At 47.0% G+C, this 13527-nt stretch overlaps 1 protein-coding gene across 1 annotated transcript in view; it reads left to right on the top strand.

Annotated features, from left to right (window-relative positions):
• Nucleotides 1-13023, top strand: part of LOC144805624 (uncharacterized) — a 60387-nt gene extending 47364 nt beyond the window's left edge. The window contains exon 3 of the mRNA XM_078672147.1: nt 11461-13023. Within this exon, the coding sequence (XP_078528273.1) occupies nt 12178-13023 (846 nt within the window). The 5' untranslated portion in view covers nt 11461-12177. The remainder of the gene's footprint in view (nt 1-11460) is intronic.
• Nucleotides 13024-13527: the final 504 nt, after the last annotated feature.

Here is a 13527-nt window from a genome sequence, read left to right as displayed (position 1 = left end):
TTTCCCCGTTTGCTATGGTGATGTCAGAGGTAAAGAAAGGATGCAGTCAACCGCCTGACCTTCTCAGAGTTCTCCAGGACCGAGTGCCCAGCCGCCCTCCTCAATCAGCAATCCACCACAAAAGGAGCAACTCAAAATGGCGGCCGCAGTGATCCCCTTTCAGCCGCAGATGTTGGAAGATCACCCTGGTGCTACAAACGTCCCCGTTGCGCAGGAGAGCCTGCAGCACCAACAGTCAGGCAGCCCAGTTACCAGCGAAGCAGCACCGCCTCCAGGTGCAGTCCGCCAGCGCTGCAGGTAAGTTCACTTCCCTCCTCCGTTCCACAGCCCCTACATCCCCGCATAGCACACTTGCTGTCAGCGAGACAAGGGGACCCTCCGCCTCACCGGTCACGTTAGCTGCAGTGCGCCCGCGGGGGAACCGGCCCTCCAGCCGCCAAAACTCGATCTGGCCGCACCGTCGCAGCAGATCAGGGCCTATGAGGCAGCGGGCTCAAGTGAGATGAGCAGCCGACCTCCGAGCTCCGCACTTGACCGCGGGCATGGCACTTCGTCTCCTCCGATATCAGCTTGAGGTTTGGGTCATGCGAGGGCACTCCCAAATGCAGGATAATAATAGGATAAGATTCTGACCGGCAGAGCTCGCTCAAGAAGTGGCCATTCTGCTGCACTGCAGGCCACGCCCCCGCCATACACACAAGTTTAAGCACATAATCTGTCACAAACAACAAAGGACGGCATTGGTTTTTCTCTCCTTTTTCAATTCTGAATCAATGTTAAACTGCCAAAGAACGGAGCCCGTTGACTCCCGTTCATAGAGAAGTTGTGACCCTGTAGCCACCGGACCAAACAGAAACAAAGAAGCCAGGCAGTCCAAAGACTACCAAGAGGTCATCAGACAGGAATTAACCACAAACCGCCCTACAGACCATCCCATGGGTATCCCTGGTTCACCTTCAGGACTATTCTGACTGAGCCCGCTGCCTTAGCGTCGCTTCAGATGTGTCCAGAAGTCACCCAGTTACCTCCACAGCTTTTCCGAAGACAGTCCGGTCGGGTGCGCATTAGAAGTGCCACACCAAGGCATCAGATTGAAACCTCTATTATTCACCAAACAAGTCCGCGGAGCATCTGCCCGTGCAGCCTCAATGCTGCCCCGTCAGATTTCCAAAACTCCTCGTGGTACGCCGACCACCAACCTACCAAAATCAAATTATTTCAAAATATCGCTCAAGAGCATAATCCATAAACAACAAATCAATACACTCACCTGGTGCACCAAAAATAGGATTGTGAGTTTTCCACTGCCCACTCCTGAAGATCAGCTCGGATCAGTTCCTGGGTTTCACCCGTAGGACTCCGGCGAGGGGTCACTAGCAGCAGGGAGCTCTCTGTTCCCGAGAGCGGAGTTCAGCCAAGAAATTTTAGTCAGTCCGCCCCCGACCAGAGCGCTCCTCCTAATGTCCATATTTTACTCTGTGTTACGGGAGGACGACCCCAAACATGGAGTACCGGCGGAGTCGCCAACTGAAGTACTGGAAAAATATCGAACAAGGCAACACTTACCAATAGCCAATATGTATTAACTAAATAACCAGTCAGTAGGCAGTGAAGAAAAGGCAATCGTTTATTATCAAATAAACTCTGCGCAGAGGAGCCCCCTCGTCCACACCCAGTCAGTGCGCCAAGAAGACTCCTGATTTACACATGAGACCAATCCTTTATACAAAACACACATTACATGAAATAACCATATTTGGCATTCTACCAATAGGTACGAGATCTCAAGGAAGGGCCATACATGGCACACAAAGCCAGCGTAGAAGTCTGTTTCTACTATTATAATGAAGGTCAGAAAGGGTAACTCCCTTTAGTCTCGGTACATGGGAGTAACAGCCCAGCGCCAGCAAGAATGTGCTTATCGTCTCTAAAGCCAGATGCGACCTTGGGCCTTAGAGAAGGAAAACAGTCTTGAATTCTGCTGTCCTGCAACTCAACTGCAACTCAACTAATTAGGACCTGACTGGTGTATAGGGAGAACCACACGTGATCGCTACCCAGGCCCGAGTCGACAGATTCAAAATGGAGTCTGTGCGGCTTTTCTAACTATGGTGCAACTCGGCCTATTTACAAGGAACGTAAACTACCTTTAATTACTAACATAAAATGATGCGTATCTGGGGATATACATCTATGCAGCTACATCATGTTAACAAATATAGTGTTAGATACTCCAGCAAAAGGAATTCTGTTTCTCAAGGGCGATGCTGTTTTCTGCCACTCTAATTGATATTCTAATCAAATGGCAGCTTAATCAACGAGAATGGCAGATTTTAACACTCGAGTGGTCGTGACCTGCTGTGACCTCCCGAAATCTCACCAGGAGGAGGTCTAGCGCATTATATTTTCTCACAAACGCTCGCCACCTTACCGTTGGTGAACCGCTTGAGAAAAGAACTCTGCATGGAGTTTTTTGGAACAAGTCTGCACAGAGTGCGGAGTGGGCAAAACTTCGCGAGCTCCACTGGCAGAGCGGAATTCCCACCCCTAGTTTTGAGGCAATAATCTGTTGGACAAACTACTAACTAGGCCCTTTGTCTGCAATAAGTGTTGTAGAAGAAGTGAGATCCATGGCCTAGTGAGTATGAGGCAGTTATCTGACTTCTGATGAACCCCACAGAGTGAGTGTGCAGCCAGAGGGAAGTGGGGGGGCCGAAGGACATGAAATTAGGTCAACTTGAATATGAGAAATATGGATAACTGACACCTCCTCCCGCTCTTCCAAATGCCCATCCGGTCACAAATCGCATCCTGGGCCCCAAAAGGACAACGTCATGCCAGATGCCATGTAATGTTGGAAAAGGGGGGAAAAGAGTAATAGGCACACATCTGCTGCGGGGATATGTCAGGTAAATTATTGGTTGTGATGGATTCTCTATAAGTACTAAATGACTGATATCGTTGAATATTAAATTATATGAATCAACGTTTGTTTGCCTTATCTGCGCTTGTAATGTAACGGACAGGCCTTACAGTGAACCCCTCGCTCTGTTTTACACAAAAGCCCTGGAAAGAGCTGCATCTTACAGAACTGTATCTACCCTAGGAAGAACTAAAGACTTGCTTTTTAAAGTTGTCTTCCAGGCCAGAACCAGGCTCTGTAAGCTGCACTAGTTTCAGGGAGATGGACAGATGTTATGGCGATAGGAAACCCCCCTCAACCCACAATAATGTTCCAATCTTCCAGGTTAGAAGAAACCAGAAATGCTTGATCCAAGGGAGCTGTTGAAAGTGTCAAAGGTGACTTATGAACAGAGAGTAAAGACAGGAGTTGGTATTTGAGATGATCTTAAGTGAATATGGAAGAACGAGAAGAAGTGTGTGAATGGAGTTACTTTTGTTGTATACTTCATGAAGAGTTACTGGAAATTCTGCAGCCCAGCCTGATCCATCTCTTTTTCTAAACTCTATTGTTGTTTAAATGAAATCTTGACCATATGCGTCTATCTTAAGCTATACCTCAAGCACTTGGGTGCTACGTGAGCGCCCATACTTTGCTCAGTTACTCTGTGAACACTGGTAAATCACCTCCTTTTCAGACATTAATAAGATGTCACCTGATCAACAGATCTTTTAGTTAAATATCTGTGTATGATGAAATATTCCTTGCTAAGTTTCAAAAGCAATAAAGAAGAAGGGGGAGATTTACTAAGATTTTGCACTGTGTTTGCGTCACAAAAGTGGCGCAAAATCTTTTTTCCTAATTTACTTTCCAGCGCTAAACTGGTTTAGCGCTGGAAATAACCGTAAAGTAATATGACACTGCGCATAGCATTGTTTTGCATTACTTTGTGCCATGGGGGCCTGCCAAGGGTGGTGCATGGGTGTTCCTGTGCAACCACAAAACTAGGTGCAAGGAAGGAGAAATGCTTTAATTTCTCCTTCCTTTTGTGACTTTGCCTGTGTGCTGCACTGTGCAACATGTAAACAACATGGTAAAAGCTTTCCCTCGTGTCGAGGCATAGTAATCTGTACAGGAAGGGCGTCCTTCCGGTACAAAACCCATGCTGGACTCACAGACACACACACCCTAGCGCTCTGGTGCTAAGATGTGTGCATGGCACAGACCCTCTGTAATCAGTGCAGACGCAAGGGAAAGGGAAGGAGAGAGCCATATCTCTGAAAATATGGTGCTTTCCTGCTCCCGTGTCAGGCCAGATGTCGTTGCTCCTCAGGATTGGATCGATGCAATAAAAGGGGCCCACCTCTAGATCATCCCAAGTCTGGATAATGTAACACAGACTATTAAGGAGATCAAGCGGGGGAAAAATAAGGATGTCCGGAGGGGAACAGCTGGGCAACTGGAGCTGGATACCTGTGAATATATAAAGCATGGAATCAATGGGAGAAGCACCCTAAGCCTAAATGTTCTCTATCAGATATGTTATGCTTTACACCCACCTGATAAATCATATAGGTATAATGGAACGAAGAATAACAGAAACAGGCTTCTTCTCAACTCCTCGACTCTCCTGCTTAAATATATAACAAAAGACCATCAATACGCCCCTTCCTGCCCACCTCTGTAAGTATGGATCAAAAAGTACACTATGTGGAAAACAAAGATAACACCTACCCTACTGGGAATTGAAGGAGACCTGAAAGCCAGTAAGGGGTCACGTTATAATCACTCTAAACAGAGCAATGACAAAACTACCTCCCCTCCGATTTGGAGATATTAATGTACAAGTAAGTGCACTGAGCACCCTATGTCTCTCAACCACCAATACGGGGAGTCTATAGGGTATCTCTCCAACAGAAATGAACTAAACAATATGAAAGTACAGCCCAGCCTGATTCATAGAGTGTCACGAACTCAATTCCCCCAGCAGATACGTCTCTGCAAGGAAAAGCAGGAAGCACACGGTGCTATCAGTACAAGAAACTCAATTTCCCCAGCAGATACGTCTCTGCAAGGAAAAGCAGGAAGCACACAGTGTTATCAGCACAAGGATACTTTAGCCTCAGTATCCAACCGACACAGATCCAAGAAAACGTGGAGGTTAACACACACCCACACTGAGGAAAAACTGTAGCGTAAAACAAGCACCTCCCCAGAAAGGGGAAACCTTAATATGCTGGTCTCCGAACTTGAATGTGGGCGCTTCCTAAGCCCCTCCCAATATAATCCAAAAGGGCGGTGTGCCCCGGGTTCCGGAATTGGCACACCAGAATTCCGATGCGGGCGTTTCCTAAGCCCCACCAAAATATATCCAACAGAGATCGTAATGCGCTTGGTGAGCTTACCGCAGTCCACCAAGGACAGGACAAGACAAAGAACAAGGTACGAGCAATCTACCTTGCTCGCCGGGAACGAATAATCGGCAAGGCGTCTCTTCACTGACGCCGAGATATCCCCTTCCTGGTCGCATAGCGTCATTACCACGCGACGCTCAAGGAGTCATGGGAAATGTAGTTTTTTCTGCTCAAGTAGATTCCGCGCTGCAGGCAGTGATTTACCAGCGGCCGGGGAGTTCTGACAGAACACCCCCCCTCCCGCAAGGTTCACTGACTGCCACCTGGCTTGCCCGGATGGGTCTGATGGAATCTCCTAACCAGCCTAGGGGCATGAACATTGCCAACAGGTTCCCAGGAGTCCTCCTCCGGCCCATATCCTCTCCATGCTACCAAATACTGGAGTTTGCCCCGCACCCTGCGAGCGTCTAGAATGCTCCGTACTTCATACTCAACATCCTGACGAACCATCACAGGCACAGGGGCTTTAGAACGGGGACTCAATGCTGGCTTGAGTAGAGACACATGGAACACCGGATGGATTCGAAAATGCACCGGAAGGCGCAGCTTCACAGCCACAGGGTTAATGTGTCGGATTACCTGGTAAGGGCCTATAAACCGAGGGTTGAATACACTATATCTGCGAAAGCGGATATTTCTGGTAGACAACCATACCCAGTCTCCTTTAGCGTAAAGAGGACAAGACCTGCGGTGTTTATCGGCCTGGGCTTTATAAGATTTTTTCGCTTTCTCCAGGTTCTTTCTGGCCTGCATTACCGTGTCCCTCAACTGAACCAAACGAGTCTGTAACTGAGGGATCTGAACTTCTGCTGAGGGGATACTCAAAGGGGCGAATCTAGGATGAAACCCGTAAGTACAGAAAAACGGCGTGTAAGAGGTAGAGGAATGGATAGCATCATTATATGACACTTCTGCAGTCCATAACCAGTCAACCCATGCCTCAGTAGTGGTGTCAACAAAGCATCTCAGGTATTGCTTGAGTGTCTGATTTAGCCTTTCTGTTTGCCCGTCAGTTTGGGGATGGAAACTGGTGGATAAGGAGGAAGCAATGCCTAGTTTCTTACACCAAACCCTCCAAAACTTAGTAGTGAACTGGGCTCCCCTGTCCGAAACGATGACCAACGGTAGTCCATGTAATCTGACTATATGAAGCAGTAACAACTGGGCAAGCTGGCCGGCTGTTGGAACCCCTTTGCAGGCTATAAAGTGACCCAGTTTAGTTAAATAGTCCACGACTACCACAATAGCTGTCATACCCCGATCTTTAGGGAGACCAACTACAAAGTCCACAGAAAAGCTCTCCCAAGGACTCACAGGAGTTGGCATGCTCTGTAACAGTCCCTGTGTTGGACGATGATCAGTCTTGGCCTGAGAACAAATGTCACAGCGTTGCACCCAAGCAAAAACATCAGGACGGATAGTAGGCCACCAGTACATACGTAACAGTTTCTCCAGGGTCTTCTTTCCTCCTGTGTGACCAGCACACGGCAGATCGTGACACCATTTGAAGGCCTGTTGTCTTAATGCTTGCGTAGGAAGGAGCAGCTGCTTGCCTTTTCTTGGCAACCCTTGTCTTATTTTCCATTCGGGATGTAGGCGGATCCATGTTTTCCAAACAAAGGTTTGTATTCCTCTCTTGACTTTTTGAAGAAACTCCTCCGAGTGTATCACTCCTACCACTTTCATGGGATCAATGATGCTTTTCTCCGACACCACTGGTACTGTTGGGCTGTTTTCTGGACGGGAGAGAGCGTCTGCCTTCCGGTTGTCGCAACCTGGACGAAAAGTGACCATGAAATGAAATTCGGCAAAAAACAACATCCAGCGTAACTGCCTGGGAGTAAGGTGACGCGCTGCTCGCATGAATTGTAAGTTACGGTGGTCGGTGTATACCGTAATCTGGTGAGAGGCTCCCATCAACCAATGCCTCCATTCAGTGAAGGCATCCTTTATTGCTAGCAGTTCTTTTTCCGCAATGGTGTAGTTGCACTCTGCGTTGTTCAATTTACGAGACATGAATGCGACTGGATGGAGATGACCTGTACTCTCATTCCTTTGAGAAAGTATTGCTCCGACAGCCAGTTCGGAAGCATCCGCTTCGACTACAAAAGGAAGTTTCGGATCTGCATGGGTTAACACCGGTGCAGTGGTGAAAGCCGTCTTCAGTCGTTCAAAGGGGTTCTGCTCTGCTACACCCCACACAAAGGGAGTGTTCTTCCTGGTCAGTTTAGTGAGTGGAGTTACCATGTCGGAGAAGTGGGCGATAAACCTTCTATAGAAGTTCGCAAAACCAAGGAGTTTTTGAATGTCTTTCACGTTGTGCGGTTTCGGCCACTCCACTATAGCACGTATCTTTCGTTCCGCCATTACTTGACCTGAAGGGGTGAGCATGACCCCTAAGAATTCGACAGTGGTGGCATGGAACTCACACTTCGTTAATTTGCAGTATAGATGATTCTGCTGCAGGGCGTGAAGGACTTGACCTACATGTCTTTGATGTTCTCTCTCCCCGTTGGAATAAATCAGGATGTCGTCAATATATACGACTACGAAGATGTCTAAAAAGTCTCTTAACACCTCATTAAGAAAAAACTGAAAAGAGGCTGGGGCATTACAGAGCCCAAAGGGCATCACCATGTACTCAAAAAGCCCGTACCGTGTTTTAAAAGCGGTCTTCCATTCATCGCCACTTCTCATTCTCACTAAATGATAAGCCCCTCGAAGGTCCAATTTGGTGTAGATGGTGGCGGATCGGACTTGCTCCAGTAATACAGGTATCAAAGGGAGCGGATACTGATTTTTTATTGTTATGGCGTTTAACGCCCTATAATCGATGCAGCAGCGTAATTCCCCATTCGCTTTAGGGATAAAAAAGAGTGGGGAAGCCGCTGGAGACCTGGAGGGCCGAATGAATCCCAACTTCAGGAGGTCGTCCAAGTATTCTCGGAGATGTTCGGTTTCAGGTTGGGATAGAGCGTAGATTCTGCCGCAGGGAATCACAGACCCCGGTTTTAAATCTATACGGCAGTCGTATTCACGATGAGGGGGGAGCACCTCAGCCTTGATTTTACTGAACACCTCTTCATATTCTTGGTAGCAATGAGGTAGCTCTACATCCTTCTCTGCAGCCGTGGAGATGTGGTGGGTAGCCGCTAGAACCCTAGAAGGTCGTGAATTCTCTCGAAGGCAGTGTTCTTGGCAATAATCGGAGCAGAAAATCAAAGACTGATCCGTCCACCCGATGGTGGGCTCATGTTTTTTCAACCATGGGAGTCCTAATATAACCCCGTAAGAAGGGGCGTGGATGAGATTGAACGATATGACTTCCGTATGAGAATCCCCATACCACATCTCGTAATCCGGCGTGTGTTGATTGATAGGGCCGGATTCCAGTTCATGTCCGTCCACAGCAAAGACGACCTCAGGAACAAGCTTGGTGACCGGAGTCACCCCCAAACGTCGTGCCTCTGCGAGATCCATGAAACAGCCAGTGGCTCCTGAGTCTATCATCGCTCTGATGTTCTTGGGGTTGTGATCTATCCACAACTCCATGTCCAGAAAGAAGAGGTGGTTTCCCCCGGGGTTTATTTCTGTCACTGAAGGGATGAATTGATTGCTCGAGTTACTCCCTTCTGGTACACTCAAGCGTTGGAGTTTTCCGACCCCTTTTCTACTGTGGACACTGCAGTCTGTCCTGAACGGAACCGACCCCCCTTAGGTTTCACAGGGCATTCTCTTAAGAAGTGTCCCTTCTTTCCACAATAAAGGCAGAGCCCGAATTTACGGCGATGTTCCCTTTCGTTTGGGGTTAAGGATGCCCGCACTACCCCAATGTCCATTGGTTCTGCTTTTCCTTCTGGTTTGTCCCCAGTAGCTGGTTTTTCACCCAAAAGAAGTGGTCTGTCCTTTCTTCCTTGTTCTCCTTTTCTTTCCCGCAGTCTGTGGTCCAAACGTAAAGCCAAATCGATAAAGGCAGCACATGTGGTGGGCTGTGGGTCGACCTGGGCAATGACATCTTTCAGGTTTTCTGTGAGTCCTTGGTAGAACAGAACCATTCGCTTTGCCTCGGGCCATTCAGTTTCCGCTACCAACCTTCTAAAATGATTCAGGTAAGTGACCAAATCGGAAGAGCCCTGTTTAAGGACAAGCAATTCCTTATCGGCTGAAAATGTTTCAGCCCTCCTATCAAAGGTTCTTTCAAACTCGGCTTTGAACAAATCCCAATCATAGAGAATTGCATCATTATTCTTCACTATGGGCACCGCCCACTGAGCCGCCTCTCCACCCAGATAGGAAATCAGGAAAGAAACTCTGGCTTGGTTGGTTAAGAAACATTTAGGTTTACAAGTGAAATGTAACATCACCTGGGTCATGAATACTTGTACCTTTTTTCTATCACCCATAAATCGTTCAGGGGGGGCCAAGGGAACAGGGGAAGGCATTTCTACCACTACTGAGGCAGGTTGAGGGGCAGGGGCCCCTGCATCAAAAGGGTTACGCTGTGAGGCATCAAACCGCGCCTGCAGTGCGGCGGTCGCTTGCTGCGAGGCGGCTAATTCTGTTTGGACTAAGGCTAGAGCTGCCAGGACATCATCTAAGGTGGCCATACCTTCTATCGATACAACCAGGAGGAGAAGAACTCGTGGGCCGATTATTCTGTCAGGCCAGATGTCGTTGCTCCTCAGGATTGGATCGATGCAATAAAAGGGGCCCACCTCTAGATCATCCCAAGTCTGGATAATGTAACACAGACTATTAAGGAGATCAAGCGGGGGAAAAATAAGGATGTCCGGAGGGGAACAGCTGGGCAACTGGAGCTGGATACCTGTGAATATATAAAGCATGGAATCAATGGGAGAAGCACCCTAAGCCTAAATGTTCTCTATCAGATATGTTATGCTTTACACCCACCTGATAAATCATATAGGTATAATGGAACGAAGAATAACAGAAACAGGCTTCTTCTCAACTCCTCGACTCTCCTGCTTAAATATATAACAAAAGACCATCAATACGCCCCTTCCTGCCCACCTCTGTAAGTATGGATCAAAAAGTACACTATGTGGAAAACAAAGATAACACCTACCCTACTGGGAATTGAAGGAGACCTGAAAGCCAGTAAGGGGTCACGTTATAATCACTCTAAACAGAGCAATGACAAAACTACCTCCCCTCCGATTTGGAGATATTAATGTACAAGTAAGTGCACTGAGCACCCTATGTCTCTCAACCACCAATACGGGGAGTCTATAGGGTATCTCTCCAACAGAAATGAACTAAACAATATGAAAGTACAGCCCAGCCTGATTCATAGAGTGTCACGAACTCAATTCCCCCAGCAGATACGTCTCTGCAAGGAAAAGCAGGAAGCACACGGTGCTATCAGTACAAGAAACTCAATTTCCCCAGCAGATACGTCTCTGCAAGGAAAAGCAGGAAGCACACAGTGTTATCAGCACAAGGATACTTTAGCCTCAGTATCCAACCGACACAGATCCAAGAAAACGTGGAGGTTAACACACACCCACACTGAGGAAAAACTGTAGCGTAAAACAAGCACCTCCCCAGAAAGGGGAAACCTTAATATGCTGGTCTCCGAACTTGAATGTGGGCGCTTCCTAAGCCCCTCCCAATATAATCCAAAAGGGCGGTGTGCCCCGGGTTCCGGAATTGGCACACCAGAATTCCGATGCGGGCGTTTCCTAAGCCCCACCAAAATATATCCAACAGAGATCGTAATGCGCTTGGTGAGCTTACCGCAGTCCACCAAGGACAGGACAAGACAAAGAACAAGGTACGAGCAATCTACCTTGCTCGCCGGGAACGAATAATCGGCAAGGCGTCTCTTCACTGACGCCGAGATATCCCCTTCCTGGTCGCATAGCGTCATTACCACGCGACGCTCAAGGAGTCATGGGAAATGTAGTTTTTTCTGCTCAAGTAGATTCCGCGCTGCAGGCAGTGATTTACCAGCGGCCGGGGAGTTCTGACATCCCGCCCTGTCGCGCCACGCAGCGTAGCCTCGCGGGGGGAGGGCTGCGCTGCATTGTGTGGAGATTTGTCTTTTACAACCAGTTGAACATTGTGAATTCTCATTCCATTATGTTTCAATTCAGTAATTTTAGATATCTTTACATCCAACAGAAAACAAGCCTTGAATGTGTGAAATGACCATCAATAATGAACGAAGGCTGTAAATCTTCAATAATAGCAGAAATATTGAGCTACAGTATTCAGGAAAACATCAGCGCAGTCGGCGACAGAGGAACCTGCACATAAACTGACAGATCCCGGATGAAGTATCAAGGGCAGGTCAGTGATTGTAAGAGTCTGAGCTGTGCACCTCCACGCCACAAGACGAAGAAATGACCTTAGGAAAATTAAGGCAACAACAATAACAAACCGCCTCCTGTAATAACAAGTGCCCAACACCAGCTTTGATCATGGGAGCGGTATGATGTGATTACTGCAGTGCTCTGTTTTCTGAGATGCTTACAAGCCATCATTCCGTGCTCTAGGAGACTTGTAAACTCTTTCCTGACAAACCACAGTAACCAGAGAAGAGCACAACAGAGCGGAGCCAGACAACTGACTGGTAAAGGAATGAGGAGTTCTTGTATCTACAATACAGCAGACTGTCCCGATTTGCACCGATCAGAAGGAAGATACATCTTTACCCGCAAGCGTGCATAGCCATAATCCAATCTAAAGGCACAATCGCCTACAAAGACACCTTCTACGTATTTGGAGTGTGGCAAATATTTGGTGGCTATCGCATTTTATTGTTAAAACAGAAATCAAACGTGCAAAATACTGCACACATATAAAGTGTGTGAGAAAAAGCCAAGTGTTTTATCAGCCATGTTTGCCCATCAGGAAATACAGTCAGGGGATGTAGACAAATATATACCCGACCCACAGACACTAACCAAGAAAGAAGAATCACACACATGCAGCAAGTGCTTTAGTTTGTCATCACTACGCAAGCTTCATCAGCACACGTACACAGGACAAAAACCATTCAAGTGCAGTGAATGTGTAAAGAGCTTTGGTCAGTTATCAACCCTACAGATACATCAGCGTACACACACGGGGGAAAAGCCATATCATTGCAGTGAATGTGGGAAGTGCTTTAGTCGGTTATCAGACCTACAAAAACATCAGCGAATACACACAGAGGAAAAACCATTCAAGTGCAATGAATGTGGGAAGAGCTTTAGTCACTTATCAAACCTAAAACGTCATCAGCGAACACACACAGGGGAAAAACCATTCAAGTGCAGTGAATGTGCAAAGTGCTTTAGTCAGTTATCAAACCTCCAACAACATCAGCGAATACACACGGGGGAAAAACCATTCAAGTGCAGTGAATGTGCAAAGTGCTTTAGTAAGTTATCACACCTTCAAAGTCATAATGGAACACACACAGGGGAAAAACCATTCAAGTGCAGTGAATGTGCAAAGTGCTTTAGTCACTTATCAAACCTCCAACAACATCAGCGAATACACACAGGGGAAAAACCATTCAAGTGCAGTGAATGTGCAAAGTGCTTTAGTCACTTATCAAACCTCCAACAACATCAGCGAATACACACAGGGGAAAAACCATTCAAGTGCAGTGAATGTGCAAAGTGCTTTAGTCACTTATCAAACCTCCAAAAACATCAGCGAACACACACAGGGGAAAAACCATTCAAGTGCAATTAAGCAATTAATGTGTAAAGAGCTTTAGTCAGTTATCACACCTAAAAAGTCAGCAGCGAACACACACAGGGGAAAACCCTATCATTGTAGTGAATGTGACCGTAGTTTTTGCAGCTCTTCAGCATTAAGGTATCATCAGCAAACTCACACAGGGGAAAAACCATTCAAGTGCAATGAATATGGGAGGAGCATTAGTAAATTATCAAACCTACAAACACATCAGCGAACACACACGGGGGCAAAACTATATGATTGCTGTGAATGTTTGAAGAGCTTTAGTCAGTTATAAACCCCATGAAAACATCAACAAACACACACAGAGGGAAAGCCACTCAAGTGCAAAGAATGTGGAAAGAGCTTTAGTCGACGATTAGAGCTACAAAGTCATCAGCGAACACACGGGGAAAACATAGAAGGGCACTGAAAGTGAGAAGGGCTTTTGTCAATTTTCGATCCCACACAGCCCTCAGTGAATACACCACTTCATTTAACTCACATAGAAATAAT

Source organism: Lissotriton helveticus (genome assembly GCF_964261635.1).
Source record: "Lissotriton helveticus chromosome 1_1 unlocalized genomic scaffold, aLisHel1.1 SUPER_1_unloc_16, whole genome shotgun sequence".
In the NCBI taxonomy this organism is placed as follows: Eukaryota; Metazoa; Chordata; class Amphibia; order Caudata; family Salamandridae; genus Lissotriton; species Lissotriton helveticus.
The sequence above is the reverse complement of the archived record's forward strand: the minus strand, read 5'-3'. Positions and strand labels throughout refer to the sequence as shown.